Raw genomic sequence first — 20,432 nt, 5'->3', positions numbered from 1 at the left:
ATTCTTTCAAACTGAAAATTATTTTGTAAATAAAAAGAATACAATATATACGTGTGTACATAGATCTGAATCTTTGTCTCAGTACACAAAAGTTGTTGCAGGAACATGTACATATTAGATCGATATACCTACATTTTTATTTAGGTTTGGTAAATGCCATGTTTGATTGAAGCACTGAAAAGACCACGCACATTACTGTAATGACTAATAAAGAAACACAAACTGTTTCATAATAAAATCAGCACTTTATTGGAAAAGAGACTGTCGTTTGAGAATGACAAGAGGAAGACAGACCTGTACAGGAGTGTGTTGAAGGTCCATGCTGGGACAGCAAAGATTGGAGACAAAACTTACATGTACATTTCAGATAGGCATGCTGGCATTCCAACCAAGTCCTTGTAACTTGTAATTGATTACGTTTAAAATAAGTCACATTTATGAGAAGAAGCACTCTTGTTTGAATGCAGCCAATGGTTGCTATGGGTGTTTTGAGTGGCTTGGTTGGCTGCAACAGAATACCTATCAAAGAAACTCCATCCAGGATGGGCAACTGTCTTGCAGAAACCAACGTGTAGAGTACAGGGTCTAAAGAAACAGGGTGTTGACAGTCTTCACTGCCTGAATCTACAGGAAACTACATGACAAAGGATGAGACAATTAAATGGCATCTTTAATTGCCATTACTGCAAACATGTTTCGGTTGGAACGACTTTTCCCATCATCAGAGAATGTCTGCAGCAGTTTGATGTGGACCCTGTGAACACATATTGGTGTGCAAGAGAGCCGACAATGCTAGGATTGGACAGAAATCTAGTGAAGCTTGGCATGTACAATTGTGCATTGAAAATACAGTATTCCTGTGGTACATATATCACCATACATGGGTGATATCTGACCAGGAGGGAAGGGCGATATCTGTATAAATACACACCTGATAAAAATAGTAGCAGCGGTCGTACACAAACAACAAAATCACAGGTATTCCCCTCCCAGACTAATATAACAGTATAGTATTTACATTACATAAGGATTTCTTTGTTTAACTATAATGTTAGTAAAATCATCCACTTGGAAAATTGCTAACTTAAATTTTTCCTTCCCCTTCACAGTTGCCAGGCTCTAGTCAGCTTGGGTGACATTAAATTTACATGTATTTATACAAAGCAGATTGCAAATCAGCCAAAGGCTCTTCTCACAATCTTAGAGCCTTACATTACGCACTCAAATTAAAGCTGAAACAATAAAATCCTCCAAGATTTCATACAGGCAGAGATTTTGCTATATGCATAAGAAGGCAATTGGTGTGTATGGAAAAATGAGACATTGACAGTCTTACTGTAACCTCAATACAGTTTTGTAATGAAAAGAAGTTGCTACTTTTTTTTTAAATTGGGTATTAGCAAAGAATTGCTTTTGCTCAATATAGTCTAAATCAAGCTCTTTACACTCTGGTTATTGGTTTACCAATGGACTGGTAATGGCCTGACCATGTGGTGTCCACAATGGGCACTGGCCAGCAGTACATTTACACTATGTATCTGGCTTGTTATGTGCATTTTCATGGACCCCACCACACTTTGGAACATGCCTGTCCAGAGAAACTGATTTGACTTCCTTCCACGACAAAAACAAAATTCCTCATCAACGTCACAATTCTCAGCACTTCCCAGAAAAGCATCATCAAGTGGAATCGAGAAAAAAATCTTTTTATCTTTCATACAACATTCACCAAGCAGGAGGAGAAAAAATTTGATTTATGTACATACCAGTCTGCTCATGGCTTCTTGTGGCTGATTATCTGCCACCAACTTTTTACACATCGTACAAAAACGGGTGCTGATAAAATACAGGATTGCTATGCTATGCCCTCTTCTCTATGCCTCAATGCCTTGTGCACTTTTTAACCTTCTCTTCCAGCCTAATCCTGTAACCAATACAAATTTGGTGCCAAAAGGCAATTTCAGCAGAGAGAAGGTCAATAACACTGGTCACTTCAAATCTGGAGAGACACTGGAAATTTGAAGAATTTAACAAATTCATAAAATCAAATATACCTATGACAAACTTAGAATAATGATGCCAAAGATACACAGGGAGCACACTCATTACATAGCCATAAATTTGACTGTAGGTCATCTACTGAAAAAAATTTACATACAGGGCTTTAAAGCATGGAGCCATTGAAATTTGTTAAGTGGCTTACCGGGTTTAAAGTGACCAGGGTCAAATGGCATGATAGTTCCAAACTCAAGATCAGATTTGTCTTGAAAAACTCTGTATGGGTTTGCTACATGTACTACCTTATGACGCATAAGCCTAATTTAAGCTGAACAAAGGATCAAACCTACCCTTTCAGTAATCAATTGTCCATTCCTATGGTTTTTGAATGAACTGTCATTTTCTACTTATACCTGCTATGCAGGAAATTAACATGATTCAACAGGTACTAGTTTTGCACATACTTCTTAATTTAACATAAGCTCTGTTGATTGGAAACCAAGGGTGTTTATCACATACTTCTAACACATTGATAAGATGGCATTTTGCAGCTACATTTACATCTAAAAGCCTTCCCCACCCCGAAAAAAATAAGGAAAGAAAATACTCATTTTACTCCTTGGGAACAAATGGCTATTTTCTATGATTTGGTATCGTCAGTCTGTCTATTTCAAGATACACAATATTCTGAAAATTTGGTGCGTTTTCAGAAATCATGCTTGATTCTGGATTGATCTAGCAGGTAAAAAGGGTTTAGGGGTGGGCCACATGGTGGGCCATGTAAGGTAACCAAAGACTGGCTCAGGTGGCCCAGCTATGGTTAACCACAGTAACACAGCAGGTTCTCCTGGCCTGTCCTTATTCCTGTCCGAAGCCTTCTGTCTCTTCGATGGCGTAATTCAGTTTCTCCACCAGCTGCTCGTAGCTCTTGTACGGCGGCAAGTCCAGCCGGTTAAAACTACGCAAAATAAAAGGATGGTTTGTTATTTACGTTACGTTGTTTTTTGGCCACTTTCTATGGCACAAGTTCCCTTGCTACCTCTATGTTTTAGTCTGTTTTAGTCACTTCATGTTTTAGTCTTTCTTTAAGTGGCAAATAAGTTAGAACTACAGGCAAGGAAATCATATATTATAGTATAGGCTCTGCTCACCATGTGTGGCTGCGTGGAAGCCAGGTTTCCTTTCCCACCTTCTCTATACAAAACCTCTGGGGACCATTGCTCCCTGCAAGAGATACGTTACATCCATTTGTAATGATTCATCATTTCTATCATAAGTGTGTCCTGTCCAGTAATTACAGGTAAGTTTTGGCAATGCAGCAATGTTGAAGCTAGGCCATTGGCATATTTAATATACTGGAAGGTCAACATACCCATTAGCTCGGCGAATCCTCCCACAGGTAGCCTGCATGTGCCTGTCACAAACTGTAACAGTCGGGCCCGCTTCTCGTTGTCCAGTTCCTTCACATACTGAAAGGGAGAGGTAATGAACTGTAAGCTACAGTCTGAGAATAGATGTACATGATCAAGTGTATCTCTCATCTCAGCAAAAGCATCTTTCTGGTGTGATTTGACCTCATTTCATCATCATCATGTCAGGCTTGCCTGGTACAGAACTCTCCCTCCAGTCTGCTTGGTCAATGATGGTGCTTGCCAGGGTTTTCTCATTTCAACCTTTCTATACAATTATTAGACAAGCCTATTCTGTCTGTCAAGACGATGGACTGTCACCATGACAACCATCACCATGACAACTGTCACCATGACAACCATCACCATGACAACCATCACCATGGTGAAGAGAACCACCCACCTGCCAGAACCACTGGACCTGCTTGCTGTTGCGTGCGTAGTGTCTGTAGATGGTGTTCCTCTGCCAGTCGTTAATGTCAAACTCCTGCATGCCACACAGCATCAACTGGGGGAACAGGAGAAAGGAGGATATCAAGTTTTTGTGTAATCTATCCCAGCCATAAACTGTTATGAAATGTTTGCCATAAACCTTTTTTAGATTGCATGAATGTACATGAGCGCCCCCTACCTCCAGCTCCCTCTCGTCGAAGTACTGCAGCCACTGCAGTGGGACGACGTCGTTGAAGCCGTCCAGGAAGGCCTTGGTCTGCTCCTCCACACCACGCTGGAACCTGAGAATAAAATGGTCCTCACATGTAATCCACCTTCCACCACTTTTAAAAAAAGCAACTGTTTCATCTTGTGACTTTCTACGTCACGAACCTACGTTGACCTGAATCGAGTGAGGAAATTTTCACAATAATGGAAAGTGCAAGGGGTAACGAGTCAGGACCTTTAGATTCCAAGGTAGCAACTCTAATCAACATGGCAGCATGTCACTTAACCTGTCTCTGCTCTTCTGCCTAAACCTGCAACCACTAAAGAACTGGTAGCCAAAGGGCTACTTCTGTGTGCTAAATCTGTTTTCCAAAATGTGCTAAATCTGTTTTCCGAAATGAAGTATAGATGTTTAGGCCACACTAATTTAATTTGTTGGCTCTCAGATTTGCCTCTTCATTTTTTTCGGATTTGCACCCAACAGTTGAGGAAAGTTCTTTTCTTTCTAGTTCCTACAGTTTTTTCATCTATCAATGCAGTGGTTTGATTAAAATTTTAAATTAACCCTGCCCTTTGTGTTGACTTCATGGCTCCTAATGAAGCATTTGGTGCTATAATTGCCTAGACTTGTTTTTTTTTTCACCCTGTCGCTCCATATTCTTTATGAAAAAAATCAACAAATTAAATTGGTGTGCCCTTACCTCCAGTTGACCATGAGCAGGATGTACTCATCCTTGTTCTCCTCCGTGACACGAATGTTTGACCCGTCCTCCTTCAGATCCACGGTGGTCACCTTGCCCAGCACCTCAAAGTCGGCACAGAAGTACAGCTCCATGTCCAGCTCATCAATGTCATTTTCCCTGAGGGACAAACAGGATAGAGTTGTTAGTGATCAGAAATAGTTCTCAACTTCCATACCCTTCACTGAACCGCAACGGGGACTGACATTGTCTACCAGATACTTTTGATCCAGTGTTGACGTCACACTTCAAAGAAGCCACATGACAAGCCTCCCTGAGTCAGTCTACTGAAGAAGACCAGAGTGTGACTGGTCAAAAGCTCTAGGTCACTGGTGAGAGATCTAAAGTTGTGTTGGATCTAAAGTTTTAACTCTAAACAACTTCCATGCAAGTTGCCATACATTGCTACAAATTATCCTGCAGTGAGGTTCAATGTTTATAACTTCAAGCATCACAATGGCATCTTCTGAGAAGAGTTGGGTGGCCCTAGGTAAGCAATGGAAGCACATAACCCCTCCCCTATTCTGACAACTTTAAGAATGACTTCACAAAAGTCCCCACAGTTGCAGTCCACAACACGAATCCCACCATCACTTAACAGCCAAAAGTTTGCAGTAACATAGACTTACAATGAAAATAGCATGAGCGTGCACCCGATTTCACTGATCACACATAAGTGGAAAGACGCATAGAAAGAATTCCTTTTGGACTGCATGAGCCACTTACTTGATGAACTGCAGGGAGTTATAGAACTCAGGGTCGACAGACTCCAGGTCCTTCATTGTCAGCTTCTTGCTCAACATCTGCTTGTAGAAGGGCAGCGTGAAGCCGTTGTCGATGAACTTCCCATGGTACAACGCCTGTGGACACACACAGACTGTCTCAGACCACAAACATTACTTTCCAGAGCCACAGTAGGCCACACAAGGCTTGTAATAACCACCTGCAACATACACCAATCATCTAACCCATATGTTCTTATCTTGTTTTCACTGGGACAAAAACTATGTCAAAAATAGCATTAGTAGCAATATTTAGTCATTTTTACTGTTTATTACTTTATCATTTTCTTGCAATTAGCCCTCGGGCATGAATTTGCAATAAAGTTTCATATATTTTGTTTGACCCTGACCACTTCGCTCAATGAAAAGCAGCCAGCAGGCTGACTTGAGTATTGAGTAAAAACTGAAATAAACAAATTACGGAGAACATAAAATGCCTCCATCATGACCCTTAATGAAAAGTTGTCTGCAGTATGACTTTTGGCAACGTCTCAGGGAGGAGCCTAATGGTACAGTATTGTGTGCAGTTTGCAGTTGCATGGAATGTCCACAGGAATGTCTCCCAGCTCTGTTGACATGCTCACATTCCTGGAAACCCTTGGGAGAAGCTGTCTGCTGATGCCCTACATGTACTTTCTGTGAACCTGGGGCTCGTTCACTAAACATTCGGGGGAGGGTAGGGTACAAGGCTTCCTCAAAATCATGAAATCCTGGCAGTGCCATGCAAACAATAACCCTAACAGCAACCACCATCGACGTCATGTATGTTTTCATTGCCAGTCTTGTTAATCATTTGAGGCATAAATAACAAGGGCTTTCCTTCTCCCACCCACAAAAATAAGAAGACTTACCATGGCTATAAACCTGCCGATGAACCTGAAGTACATGAGGTGGTCGGGGTTGACTGACGAGGCCGGGTTGATCTGCAGACTGTAGTTGTTCTTGCTGGCGTACTCAAACAGGCAGTACATGGGGTTCAACACCTCATGGGACAGCATGAAGAACCACTCCCTAAAAAAAAAAAATCATCAGAAATATAAGAATTACCTCATCACGGCTCAAAATATGTTTTTTCTCTAAATGTTAATACCTAGTCTACAGTTTCTTTCCAAAGTTGCAAGTTTATTATGTTCACCGAAGGGAAACATATTGTTTTTGCTACGTTTCCTCCTCTTCTTCTTCCGTTCCAAAGACTGCCCTCTGACCTGGCCAATGACCTGATTTGTTGACATCTCTCACCATGGTAACTGGTGTTGGGTTACATAATGTTACAATTTTATAGTAGGAGGGATTTATACTCCTGTCTGACCATATGTATAAGAATGTATTTGAGTAAGAATTAACAGAGCGGACCATATGCGAAGGTAAGCATTATGCTTTGCCTTGCAAATGTTACCTTTCTGGTTGTAAATTCTTTAAGGAAAACCTTACAGGATACTAAGGAGACGAAGGCTACTCACTGATACAAGCTACTCATGTGAAGATGAGAAGACTTTAACAAGTAAAAGTTAGTAGGTTCTGCAAACCTGGCTATTCCACCATAGTCCAACCCTTCCTCCCCTCGGAAGATGATGTACAATCTCCTCCGCAGGTCGAATGGTTGTAACCGCATGATCTGAAACACACAGGGTCTTACAGTCAGGTATCCACTTGTTTTTTTTTTATAAAACTCTACCTCTAAAATTACAAGCAACAAGCTAGCAGATTCATACATTACAGTACCCAAACATGCAGTTGCTGTTAAAGCATGTTGGAAAATTGGCAAACATACATGTACATGCCACAACACTGATTCAGGTGCTATGTCGATTTAGTCAATAATATCTATAATCTACAACTCACCTGGTGGAAGGAATCTTCAAAGACAGTTTGCCTGGATACGCTTATCTTGACGTGGCTGGGCAGGGCATTGGACTGTAAGAAAATAAGACAAGTACGGTTGGTTCACCACCGAAGAACTCCACTTTATAAATCAAATCTCATGGGGTAAGCAAAATAAACCATCTATTGATAAAGATAAAAACTATAACAACAACAAAAACATCTAGTTGACGTACCTGACAGAGATACCTGAACTGTCCCAGCTTCCATCTGAAACTTCTCTCGTAGGCGATGGGCACTCCGTATGCTCCTTTGGGTCTGAAGGGGGAAGAAAAAGGTAATCTACTAGAGGCTTCCATCCGTGACTAGTTTCATCAGGTTGGTAAGACACTGAATAAAGAGACTCTTTTTTACACAACAACGAGGATTTGTTCAGCCGACATTTCTGTGACCGTCTATTACCTTCCTCAGGCTTCCATTCTAAGATTGCTAAGGCCATGTTGATTTGATTATATGGATGACATCTGTGTGTGCATGAAATTTCGGCCATTTCCCCCCAAAAAAAGTTTTCAACCATACTGTTCATGTAAATCGTACAAAACAGTTGCAAAATGAGCAAATATATACCCTAAGTTGAAAAAAATCATTGGAAAACAATACCAATGTCGTAGAATGCCAAAATCAATGGAAAAATACAAAAATGTAAAGAAATGAATTTGAAGACTAGATTATTCACCATACCATACTCTGTGTCATTTGTTCAACCTTCAAACCCCATAGATTTCATAATGAAAGCAACTTTTTTGGGGGGGCAAAACTTTTTCTTTCGCACACTTGCATCAGTTTTGGGGTTCCCAGAGGATGTCATCCATATAATCAAATCAACATGGCCTAACTGAAATAACAGGCATGTGATTGACAAAAGCCCATCCGCACCCTTTGGCTGTTGCACCACTCCTGGGGTCCTGGAATGTGGTTGTCCGTGTGTTGTGGTCCACGAAGTACCTGACTCCCTCCGCCGTGTATCTCATCTCCCAGCCCTCAGGCAGCGGCTCCTCATTTACCGCGCTTCTTCAGTAAACAAAAACGTGCAAAACACACAAACAAAACGTCAAGATCCTTAGAGTGGATGTAACTATGACAACATTTTTACCTCCAATGTAAGGTTCTTCGGCTCATTATCAAAGTAAAGGGCTTCCAACACAGTGCCTAGGAAATTTGAGCAATCAACTTAAAACTTTAAATAATCAGTGCTTAACAATGACTTCACAAACCCCCAAACTGGGAATATCACATGCAGAGTCTTTAGCGGTGGCCTTGGGACAAACCCCTTCACACCCTTTATCATCAGGTGACACACTAAAGCAAGGTTAACCCCAAACAGACCCCTTAGGAAACCCCATACCCACCCTTCAGCTGTTGCACCACTCCTGGGCTCATCGTTTACTGCACTTCTTCAGGAAACAAAAACGTGCAATACACGCATACAAAACGTCAAAATCCTTCAAGTGGATGTCATTTCACTTCTCTTCAGAAACAACACATACTGAGCTAAATGCACAAAGGATGGGAACTGCTAAAAACCCATGTACAAAACAATCTTTGAGGTGATCCAAACTCAGCCAGCAAGTCAATATGTTTCACTCAATGTGCCATTTTTCTCTTCACAGCAAAACTTTTTTTCATCAATTTCCTAACTCTTCTGAATGATTCACTCAAACTAGCTCTACATATTCATGTCCTCTGATATGAAATCAACACGTTCCATGACAGGAATATATGACAATCTGGACAATTTGCTTTCCATGTATTTGATCAAAAAACAATTTGTTGCTTGAAAGAATTTTGAATCTCTCAATCCCCTGGGTTCTGACTGTGAATAAAGCCTTACAGTTTGGGAGAGGGGAAGGAGTTGATATAGCAGCAGCCAAGACTAAACCACCTACCCCTGTGTCCTGGGGTCCTCCCACTGAGTTGTTCTGGTGTTGTGGTTGACAAAGTAAACCCTTCCGTTCTGCTCTCTCTTTTCTGGTAGACAAAGAAAGAAGGGATATCAACCAAACTTAAACTGTGTGGGGTTGTACGTACACTGCACAAAGCAGTTTCCCTTTTTGGCCTATAGGGTTGGATATTATTTTTTTTAAAATCCAAAAACTATTTCCTGCAATAGGTGGTACACAATGCAAAACCCAAAACCTTAAATTTTGTAGCCACCAATGTTTTTCCAGGATCCAGTTGGGTATTTCAAACACCGTGAGTACGGGAGTGTGTATGTGTTTGTGTGTGTGTGTGTGTGTGTACATGTTTGTGTGAATACAAGTGTTAATGTGTGTGTGTGTATGCTTACCCCAGCCAGGAGGCAGCTGGCCCAGCGGGTCGTCTGCAGCGACTGCGTTGGTCTGCCAGAGAAAGCGCTGCTGGTACTGCTGCATGGCGGCCGACTGGTGCTGCGTCCGGTACTGCTGCCACTGCTCGTAGTTCCGCACCGTGTCCACCGTGGGGCGCTGCCAGGTGGTGGTGCGCGTGTTGTGGTCCACATAGTAGACTCTGCCCCGGGGGTCCACCCGACGCTCCCAGCTACAGTGTCATGGAAAATGGGAAGCGCCTTTTTGTTAGATAGTCTCAAACTAGTTTAAAGCATTGGCCATACAGTGGGTAACGTAGTAAGAATTTGGAACTAGGAAAAAGGTTAAGCTACAGGTGGTAGGAACAAATGTTTAGGTGACCCAAAATGCCTCACCATCTCTTTGCTAAGGTAAACCTTCTGTACTAGAAACTAATTACAAAGTAGGTTAGAATGAAGAGGGTAACGGTTTATGAACTGTGACTGACCCAGGTGGCAGGGGCTGCGGCCTCTCCCAAGTGGTAGTTCTGGTGGTGTGGTCAACATAGTACGCTCTGCCATGGGGGTCTATCCTCGTCTCCCAGCTAAACAACAAACAAACAAACAAACAAACAGCCATAAATATCTCTTATATGTAAATGACATTTTACAAGTATCACTTATATGTCAATGAGGTTAGAAATGTTGGCAAGAGGAAGTATCTACAGTTACTGACCCAGGAGGGAGAGGCTCCTGCCCAGGTTGTGTGGGGCCGTTCTGGGGCGTGGTGTTGGACGTGTCACTCGCATCTGGAAATCAGGGAAACCAGGGGAGTTTAACACATGGAACAAATACATACGTTATTCAAATTTAAACATATCTGGTAGCATCATCATTTGTTTCAACCTCCAGCATGCCATGAAAGCTGTGTGACCATTGGTTATGCAGCTGGGAGAAGGTTGATACAGACTCTATTCACGCATTGCACAATCTTGCACCAAAGCGAAGCTTGGACGGCACGCAAGACTGCGAGGTTAGTGCTGTATTTACCCAGTCACAAATATGCAAATGAATTGTTCATTAATATGCAAATACAGGCTCCACTGAGCAAACGATCTCAGGGACGCCATTTTGTTTTGTTTTTGTGTAAACATGGCTGTGGCGTATTAACAAAACACCTAAAACATACGGTAATTCCTTATTTTTTCACTGTTAGTAGTGTTATGTTCACTGTTTTCACTGTCACTTCTGTACCGTGAACTTATCATTACAGTTAACATATAATTCCTGGACTTTCTTTTTTGTGCACCTGTCGCCACCGTGAACATACAGTTCCGTGAACATGTCCATTTTTCTCAGACTGTGAACTTTTGCTACCGGGAACATTAAGTAGTTTTTGAGTTGCACTGTGCCCACCTGGAGGAGGGCCTGCAGGATGAGGGTTTTGCTGTGAGGACTGGCCGGCACTTGGCGGTTTGCCCTGCTGTCTGCTGCTGGACTGCGGGGAGTTGCTGGCTGCTGCGGCCCCTCCTGCTGCAGCGGCTGCTGCGGCCCCCGATCTGCTGGGTAGGGGCGGGGCCTGCGAGCTGGCTTGTGACGATAGATCAGCGGACGGCGGAGACGGGGCCGGGCGAGAGGCGCGGGATCTCGCACCTGGAAATGGCAGGGATTATATTCATAGTGTCATTATAGTGAAGACCACTGTTCTATATCAATATCAACCAGCATAACTGGACAGGATACAATCATGACAATGAACACATTCACACTAAATGGGACAAATTCACTAGGTTATTTCTTTTAATTAAAGTATAAGGGTAGGAGAAAGAATTATTAGGTTACTATGTTACATCTATTTCTACAAGGTCTCACATACACCACATATTATTATAAGAATCTAATAATAAGGGATATTCATCAAGTGCACAAGAAGATTTATCTTTTAATCATGAAGTATTGGGGAGGGCCAAAGATAAACCACCAGGTTTCCGGCCCTCCCATGCATGTCTACTTATTTTTCAATTGTTATATTTTATTTTATATTTGTGAATGCAAAACAAGAAATAAACAAACAATAAAAAACAACAAGAAGCCATAGGTGACAATCCTCCGTGAAGTAACGTTAGTTTTATATATTTCAACAAGATCCCAAGCGTCAACGCCAGACCTACTGTGCAGACATTATAATTAGGCAACGGTTAATACAATGAGGGCGCGTCACAAGCATAAAACATACAAAGAGCTAAATCCATTACTGCTCCCAGGGCGTGTAAAGATACTGTGCTTCAAGTTCGAAGTTCATTTTAATTACACACACACAATCATTGCATTCACATAAAGACCGGACTATCATGGTCGTGTCTAGTAACAAACACAGCCCCACCGTCTTACCGTGCCTGTACCTAATTAAGCGCGCCTGGAACAGGGCAAATTCCAGCAACAGTTGCGGTAAGCACCGCGAGTGTTACTACCGCCGGCCAGATAACCAGGATATCTGCTTACAGTAACTCTGCTACCAGACAACTGCCTAAACCTATGGCCTATTCCACAGGATTGGAAAAGTAGGGATGTTTCTAAAATATGCATTTACTTCAATATCAAAACAGCTACGGTAAAAATAAAAAGACGTGCATCATCCCGGACATTATGCCACACCACATGCGAAATTACACAGAAATGCGACGTACGGAAGAATGCGTTTTGGCTGCGAACATCTTCCAAAAAACTTGGCATCTCTTAAGCATGGGCAAAAACATCTGGAACCACTTATCAAAACCACCCCGTATCTGCATGAAGTTCCACCCCCCCACTGCTATTCCAAACAACGCGTTTTTCTGGACCATTCCAATTCGCCTCGTAATTGTAGGGGTGCGTCTGCAATATTACATTGACCGCGAAAGCAGCAACGGCAAAAATACACATTCGTGCATCAACACGGGCACGCCCGCAGACGGCATATAAAATTGCGTGCCGATTACACAAAGAGAACCCAGTGTTTTGACTGCGAACATGAAAAATCAGCCGATCACAACACTCCGTCCGGAGGTCCTGACCTCCTTCACGGAGTAATAAAGAAAAGCCCTGTAGACAGGAAAGTGACCCACCTGACTGCTCAGTGTGTCTGGTGTTGGGGGTGGACATATTGCTGGACGGGCCATTCTGCTGGCTGGTGGGGGTGGAGGCGTCCCCCTGACCACGGGACACCTCTCCGTTAACGTGTTGTCTGCTGCGCTCTGGAGTGCCTGAAGGTAAAAAAAACCACAGACGTCAGCACTGTGAAGGGTACTGCTTCAAACATTTGCAAGTTCAGCAAAGTCTCAGCATAACTAACAGCACAGCTGTTTTCATTCCCCTCTTAGAACACATTGATCAATTCAACATCAAACCTACATGACCATACATAAAGACATCAGGAGAAAATTGGTTAGAAGCAAGCTCTTTAAATCAACAGTAAAAAACTTTCTAGCACATTCATGAACAAGTTGAATGCTAATCTTTCAATATAGCTCTGTTAAATCTGGAAGATAATAAATGTCGATAGATGTGGCAACCTTCTGCTAAAAAGCAGTTCATTTTTTTATTCCTTTACAAACAGGTCAATCTAGCTAAGAATGTCAATAAATCAAAATTCAATCAACATCATGATGGGGTCTACAGAAATTGATTCAAGCTAAAACATCGCCATTATGACTATCCTAAGTGATTATCATAGACATACACACAAACGTTAAGGCAAGAAACTGTATAGTTCACATTTCTAGCACACATTTCTAAAGGCCTGTTGGAAACAGGTAGGGAAGTTACTGCAAGGGGGTACTAAATGCACACGTTGTTTGGATGCATTGTTCTTGGCAGAAAGCACTTATGCGAAGTTCAACTCTGTATCTAGCGGGACCTTCAGACCAGTAAACTTACCAAAGAGTGAGAGAAGAGACCTAGGCCTGATGGGCCTAGATGGAAGTAACCTATGACCCCTAGAACTAGGGGTATCTTCTGTGGAATCGGAGGAGGAGGAGGGGGCTACAGACTCATCCCCCGCTGCAGAGGGAGGGGCTAACACACGTTCCCACCAGCAGCAGGGAGATAGAGAGAGAGACACACACAGAGAAAAGAGCAGACCTGTCAGATGTGTCGCATATGGACACAAGTCCAGGGGGCACAAGCAGTAAGGTGAAGAGCTGAGTGGCTGGGATATAGGTAGAAAGGAGGGAGTATAGACAGGGTGTAGAACAGCTTGCCAAGGGGATACAGAAGCAAGAAGGGGTTGGTAAAAGCAGCGAGAAGAGGTCAAAGCTTCCAGGGAAAAGAGAAGCAGGAAACGTAGCAAAGATTCACATGGGCTCTCAAGGGAAAAAGAGCAGCACGGAGAAGAAAGTTTTGGAAAAAAGGAAGCAAGGGGAGCTGCTACAGCATTGTAGGATATAGGAAGGAGGTACAAGAAACAAGAGGTGGGAATAAGGTATGGCAACATTCAAAATCTTTACCTCTCCTTACTGTTTACCTAACAAAATTTTGCAGCTAGTCTGCTTATCAAGAAAAAATGATTGTGTTCAAAGAGGATATTCCGACAACGAGTCACCCTTGTGCTATCAAGCCAAGCAGAAGAGAAATCTACAGTTTGTCTCAACGTTTTGATACAAAATGCTGGAAGTGTTTACCGGCTGAGGCTGCTGTGCCGTTAGCCATGTGCTGGAAGTGGCCCTGATAATGCTCCATGTTGACGTTCATACCGTCCAGAACCAGCTGCAGGTCTCCTGCACGCACCTGCACATTCTTCACGTTCAGCTGCAGATCTTTTTTCAACTCCAGGTTAGTCACTGTCAGACAAAAAACAATTGTTTCATGGTTTTAAAAATTTTACATACACATGCACATCAATCAATAGTTCTTGCTTAACAATAACAACCTACATTTAGAGTTTGACGTTAGGAAGAGCATCCAGTCAGTAAAAACCTTGCTTCAAAAAAAAAAGTCTTGCACAGGCTTGCTGTTGTGCACCTCAGCATGCTGAGGGGCAAAATGACAAGCCCAAACATGCACCTGTGCAAGCACGTCTATACCCCCGAATCGGGGAATCAATAGACGTAAAACTCGGATAAGAATTTCTGCACAACTTCTCGAGTGTCACTAATAAAAGGTAGTAGATGCTACCTGAAATGTCTGACTTTCCAAAATCATATCCAGTTGCTTGACTAACTGTTTTTTATTACCTGGATGTCTAACCTTCACCGACGTACTTGTACACATACTTGTAATAAGTTGTATGATATATAAATCATTAGCAATGTATTAAGAAATGCTTTAAAAATGCTAATTTGCTCTGTGCAATCTGCATATTGACAAAAACTGAAATTGCAGGTATAAAATCCATTGCCAAGTGTTGCAAACTACAATGTATGATCAAAATCAAAATCCAAGTAAATTGAGCTAAAGATAGCTGACATAAGCTTATCCAAAAGGTAAAATTGGGTTTCTATAGAGATTTGGTAAGTTTATGCCATGAGCTACATGCTTTAACATGTTAATGAAAGTGTAAGTTGATAGCAGGGATAAGGTTTCATTCAAGCCTGCTTTTTGAAATATACTTGGAAGACTTACGTTTCCCACTGTTTTCCCTTAGAACAGGGTACAGGTCAAGGTGCAGCCTCCCCATCAAGACGTCTGTCTTTAGGTTGAAGTGGTTAAAGACACTGAGCTCGAGTTTGCTGTAAGGAGTCACCAACCTGTGAAGCAACAATAAAACAAACACCTGTGTCATCTGTGTACTGTACTTGCTATAGTTTTACTTATTCTTGCTCTGTTCCAAGACAAGTACTATAGCGTAACTGTATTGAGGGATGTCCAATGTACCCAAGTTGCATAAATATGGTAATAACAATGTTTGATATCATTATTCTATAGCTGTTTTAACAACCGTCCTCAAGATTACCAACAAACCCTTTGAAAGCTGCCTCTCAAAATGTGTGAAATAGAGCTTCAGATGGTTGCATGTTTCCAATGCTGAGGGCTTACAGGCCTCGAAATGAACTTCTGTTCCTACTGTCCCAGCACTGTCCCAAAAATAAATTTCAATTGTCCCGAAGTTAGGATGAACTGTCCCAACCTGTTTTTGGGAAGTATTGTATGACGTCAACTTTATTTTGCTTATGTTCACTCCCAGGCGCACTATAATTGCAGTGTAGACAGGAAATTTGGGGGGGACTTTTCCGGATCCAAAAGCCGGGATGTGTGCCTGATAGACAAAGAAGGGTTAACATTCTGATGTTGATTATTTTTCTATTGTCACAAAAATGTCCCAAAGTGTCTTTTAGTTGTCCTAGCCTAAATTTTAGTGGTCAGTGGCCATTGGACCACCCTTAATTTCGAGCCCTGACTTACACAGTGAAGTGTTCATTCCAGGTGGGGGTGAGAGTTTTCTTGACCACCTCAGTCTTCCTGGGAGGCTGTCCATCCACACTGAGCTCGACGTAAGGATCAGGCTTGCTGGCAAACCAGCCACCACCAACATCCTTCAGTTTGGCCGAGGTGACTGACAAACAAACATGACAAACAAGTTTGTTAAATCTTATTTGTGATTCGGGCAATAAGTCAGTGTGATGGGTTTGCTTAGGCGAAGCTCAAACTAAAGAAAGAACAATAATGGATTACAGATCTTGGTTTAATCGGTACACCTGCAAATAATACAGAGTTTCAAAAGTTTTGACTGTTTTCCAGCAATCCTCTTTGGTGAAAAAAAAAGATAACTGAAAGATCACTTGCTTAACGTTCCTAAACCACGAACTATAGAAAAGACTGCTAGAATATACCATGGTACATGTATAGCAGAACCGCTGGCAAATCTTTTCTTCTTTAGTAAAAACTCAGGAAACTACTCACTTGTCACCTGGAGCTGGGAAAAAGATGGGTTCTGCGCATCCGACATCTTCTCAGTCTGTTTACTGAGCCTACTGGAAATGTTTGAAAATGGATTTTAAACAACTGTGGGATCAAGTTTCATGATGATGTATATTGTTTATTAAATTTTCTGACTGAATGCCAACAAATTGAATAGGTGTTACACCCAAAAGGGACCACACATTGTATGTTACAACTGAGCTACAAAATGTAGTACCTTTGCTATGCTGTGGTGGCTGCACCTGTGGTTGTGAGGCTGAAGGCAAGTTTGACAGTCAGGTTGTGGGGGGCGATGGCTGCCAGGGCCACAGTACTGCAAAACTGGAGAAACACCAGGAAACAGCTTTAATTTACACACCAGTACAACTTACATGTACAAGACTCAACCAGTGAAACAAGAAACCTACCTCTTATGCTTGGCTGCACATAAACAGAGAGCAGCAAATTTCATTACTGTTTCTGTAACAAAGTATTTTTAACATACTCAAGTCCAGCCTTAAGCTTAAACCTTAAAGTAAATATAACATGCAGTGCCAAATAATATTGTCCAAATTGCAAATTTCAGGATCTGTAGTTTGTTAGTTACTGCCCCTAGCAGACACATTAGCACTCTCTCTGAATAGTCTGATATGACCTACATAGAATTTGCTTGTAGCCTTTTTAGGTACCTTTTAATGCATATCATCATATCAAATCCCAACATAAAACCAGATGACCTATAAGATATGTTAATAGCAATCATACTGCCAGGTATACCGACTGCTAAACAGTCTGTATGTTATAATACAAAAACCCCTAAACCACATTCACAGCCTTTTCTTGTTAAAAATGCAGGCTTTGGTAATCAAACAACAGGTTTGAAATACTTCCACTTTTGCCATGTTAAGCAACTGTGGTTTCCACATAAAAAACAATCAACATCAATATCATTACATCTACAGAGCTACATTTTATAAGGACATTTGAATAATTTAGCAATTTTTCTAATCAAACAACTGGAAACACAGAGCGCGACACACACAAAAAGACGCACCAAGACAATACATTTGCACTTCACTCCCTTGGGACATAACAACAATGAAGTATTTTGAGCCCTCTTCTTGGAAAAGAGCTGTAAGATGCCAGAGTTCATACGAAAAATGAGGTATCAAAATGGCAGTGAGCCTGAAGGCTGAAAAAAATCAATAAATACAGGGCCAAATGTCTGAGTCATACTTGTACATGTATTGCCTTGTACACCATTTCATATATCAGCACTTTTTATGAGGAACGTGTGCGTGGGATTTAATTTGATTTGCTGCAGATGTCAGACCCAAAGATACCTCAGACTTAGTCTGGAATTTGTTGAAAGGCTTCATGTTAGAGTAAATTTGAAAATCACTAGTCTAGATTCATGCTATGAATGTATCATGTTATATACATGTACATGTATACAGCTATGATAAGATGACATGAGATCTTGACTTCAAGCTTAAACTGTAGATATTACTACTGTTATCAATGTCAAAATGTCTTTTGAACTAGGAGATTAAGGTTTGCAGCCTTTACAAATCATGTATTCCAAATAATGTAATTTAGTGCTTCTCATATAGACCTGGTATGCCAGGTCTATATGAGAAGCACTAAATTTGTTTTGAGTAAACATTTCATAACAAGCCACATCCTGGTATCTTTAAATACTTATAAAAGCCTGAATTCAATATATATCATCATATAATCATCTATCACTCAGCAGCAGATCAGTCATCTTTTAAAAGACATTTTTCTCATGATGACTGATGCTTGTGCAAAGTCTGTATAATTTATAAAACTAAAAGACTTTTATTTAAAAGGTTCAGTTGTGTATGAGGGTGATGATTGAATTTTGAGCCCTGCCAGTGTTCCATTATGCGAATAAGGAGAACAATAATCCATTTGGTGATTATTATGATTCATCGTCTATTAACATGCCAAAATGGTCTGCTACCAGTGCTAGGCTGTAAAAACTTGATTTTGTGGCTGACATCTGTTTCTGCAGTAGCTGTCTGAACTACCACTCCAAAAAAAGAAAGGGAATATGGCAGTCACAGTTACCTAATTCAGTGATTGTGGCAGGCCCTGACAGAAACACATGAAGACTTGTTCTTCTCCTTTGTCATCATCAACTCAATGAAAAAGAGGTCACTGTTGTAAATTGCTGTGCATAGGCCCTTCTGGCAACATGTGAGGACAAAGGTCATCTTCTTTTTTTCAAATCAAGTATCTTCTGTTAATGTGTTATGCACCAACCATGCTGTCCAGTTAAATTTGAATTTTGATGTTTTTTAAAACGTTTACCATGTTTGGGTAAAACGAAAATCCCTAGCTTGGATTCTTAGTGTATATTTTTTATGTTTGCGTACTGTCCTGATGGTAATTGGGTAAGGGATGTGGGAAATTCAGGAGAGAGTAACAAAACTGATATCTCAAAAACAAAAATGGGGAGAAACAGTGCATTCATTCTTTGTAAGATGTGCATTGTCATAAACACTTTGGCCACGATTATCACCTGTTTTCATATGATAATACTAGTATTTATAGGCATTAAAATTGTGACAGATCATGTTTGTTTTCATGCTTTCACACCTTTCAAGGTTTATTCAAAACATGTGCTTCATATACAATGAGATAATGGTGACTGTGCAATCATTGACAATTGTATTGTTCTGTATCATCATGGTAAGGGTCTTCAGATGATGTCATCCATATAATCTAGTTTATAGAGCAAATATACACATAATAGTAAATATCAAGTGATTTGTCGCAACGTGAGCTTGTTTTCAACTGTTTATTGCCTTTGCGACAGATTATATGAAGAAATTACAATTGTTATTATGCCAACATCATTTGGGCAGTTTAACGGCCAATGCCATGTGTCAAATTATGTTCCTGTAGCTTGTTATGTAACAACTGGCCAAAACTGGTTCTCCTCAAACCCAAGTTTTCACACTTGGCGAGTGAACTGACCCTAGGCCCACATTCTCTCGTTTTGTTAACAACACCATATTTAGCAACTCAATTTGGAAATGGTGTTTTCCCAAGATTGAGGCTGATAATCTTCACATCAAAAACAATCCACAACTGCAGCATGGTATCGAGGAAGTTTGTTGTTACCACGGTTATAACGTTTGTCTCGCAGCATAAATTTTGGTTGAAACACGAAGGAACGCACCAGCACTGACTTCTACGCCACGAAACATGAAGTTTTGGGCTTATGTCATCGGCGATATGACATCAGACAAGTGCCTTGCACTACTATATAACATGGCTTTCTATTTACGCTATCAGCTGTGTCTTCTTTGGAGTTAGATCTGGCTCGCCGTGTCTTTTGTCCCTGTTTTCTGCCACCAAAAGGAGCAGCGGGGACTGGCTACGTCTGGACGTCGGCCATTTTGGAAAGGAATTGGTCAGATGTCTGAACACAAAACAGGCAGAATCGTACACGCATAGAATTATAATCTGCCAAAGTGTGATCATTTATACATTAGGAAGCTTACCTCTGTTAATTGCGATTCTTTGTTCAGCTCCTACCGTCGCCAAGGGGATAAAATCCTGTGAAAAACTGCTGGTCCTGTCTAGCTCAGACGACGTTTATTTCCGCCATACCATCGGGGCCCGGCCTGGTCACGTGAGAGTTGGTCATGACGTCACGTCAGATGGTAGCTTGGCACCAGGCACGACAATCAGCCGCGGATTCCGCCAGTTTTACAAACAAAACTGAATAGAAAATGATAAATAATAATAAAATGAAATGATTAGAACATGTTAGATATCGTTCAAAGGGTTA

At 41.3% G+C, this 20,432-nt stretch overlaps 1 protein-coding gene across 3 annotated transcripts; it reads right to left on the bottom strand.

The window, feature by feature from the left end:
• Positions 1-225: 225 nt before the first annotated feature.
• Positions 226-20,316, bottom strand: LOC109473552 (NEDD4-like E3 ubiquitin-protein ligase WWP1). Of its 3 annotated transcripts, none has more exons than XM_019773439.1 (25): positions 20,143-20,316; positions 16,845-16,948; positions 16,610-16,677; positions 16,112-16,262; positions 15,332-15,456; positions 14,392-14,550; positions 12,838-12,975; positions 11,150-11,386; positions 10,470-10,542; positions 10,243-10,338; positions 9,758-9,987; positions 9,357-9,438; positions 8,820-8,864; positions 8,347-8,481; positions 7,647-7,728; positions 7,432-7,503; positions 7,116-7,204; positions 6,441-6,600; positions 5,534-5,667; positions 4,769-4,927; positions 4,039-4,141; positions 3,811-3,915; positions 3,371-3,467; positions 3,150-3,222; positions 226-2,956 (listed from the first exon to the last, which is right to left on the bottom strand). In XM_019773439.1, the coding sequence occupies exons 3-25, from the start codon at positions 16,653-16,655 to the stop codon at positions 2,857-2,859; spliced, it is 2,691 nt and encodes an 896-aa protein (XP_019628998.1). In that variant the 5' UTR covers positions 16,656-16,677; positions 16,845-16,948; positions 20,143-20,316; the 3' UTR covers positions 226-2,856. The 3 variants fall into 3 exon arrangements, with proteins under 3 accessions (XP_019628998.1, XP_019628997.1, XP_019628999.1); XM_019773438.1 differs by having other exon boundaries at positions 16,610-16,680; positions 20,143-20,315; XM_019773440.1 differs by lacking the exon at positions 8,820-8,864 and having other exon boundaries at positions 16,610-16,680; positions 20,143-20,315.
• Positions 20,317-20,432: the final 116 nt, after the last annotated feature.

This window comes from Branchiostoma belcheri, unplaced genomic scaffold (genome assembly GCF_001625305.1).
Source record: "Branchiostoma belcheri isolate BF01 breed outbred unplaced genomic scaffold, Haploidv18h27 scaffold3, whole genome shotgun sequence".
NCBI lineage: Eukaryota > Metazoa > Chordata > Leptocardii > Amphioxiformes > Branchiostomatidae > Branchiostoma > Branchiostoma belcheri.
This window is presented reverse-complemented; position numbering and strand designations above follow the sequence as displayed.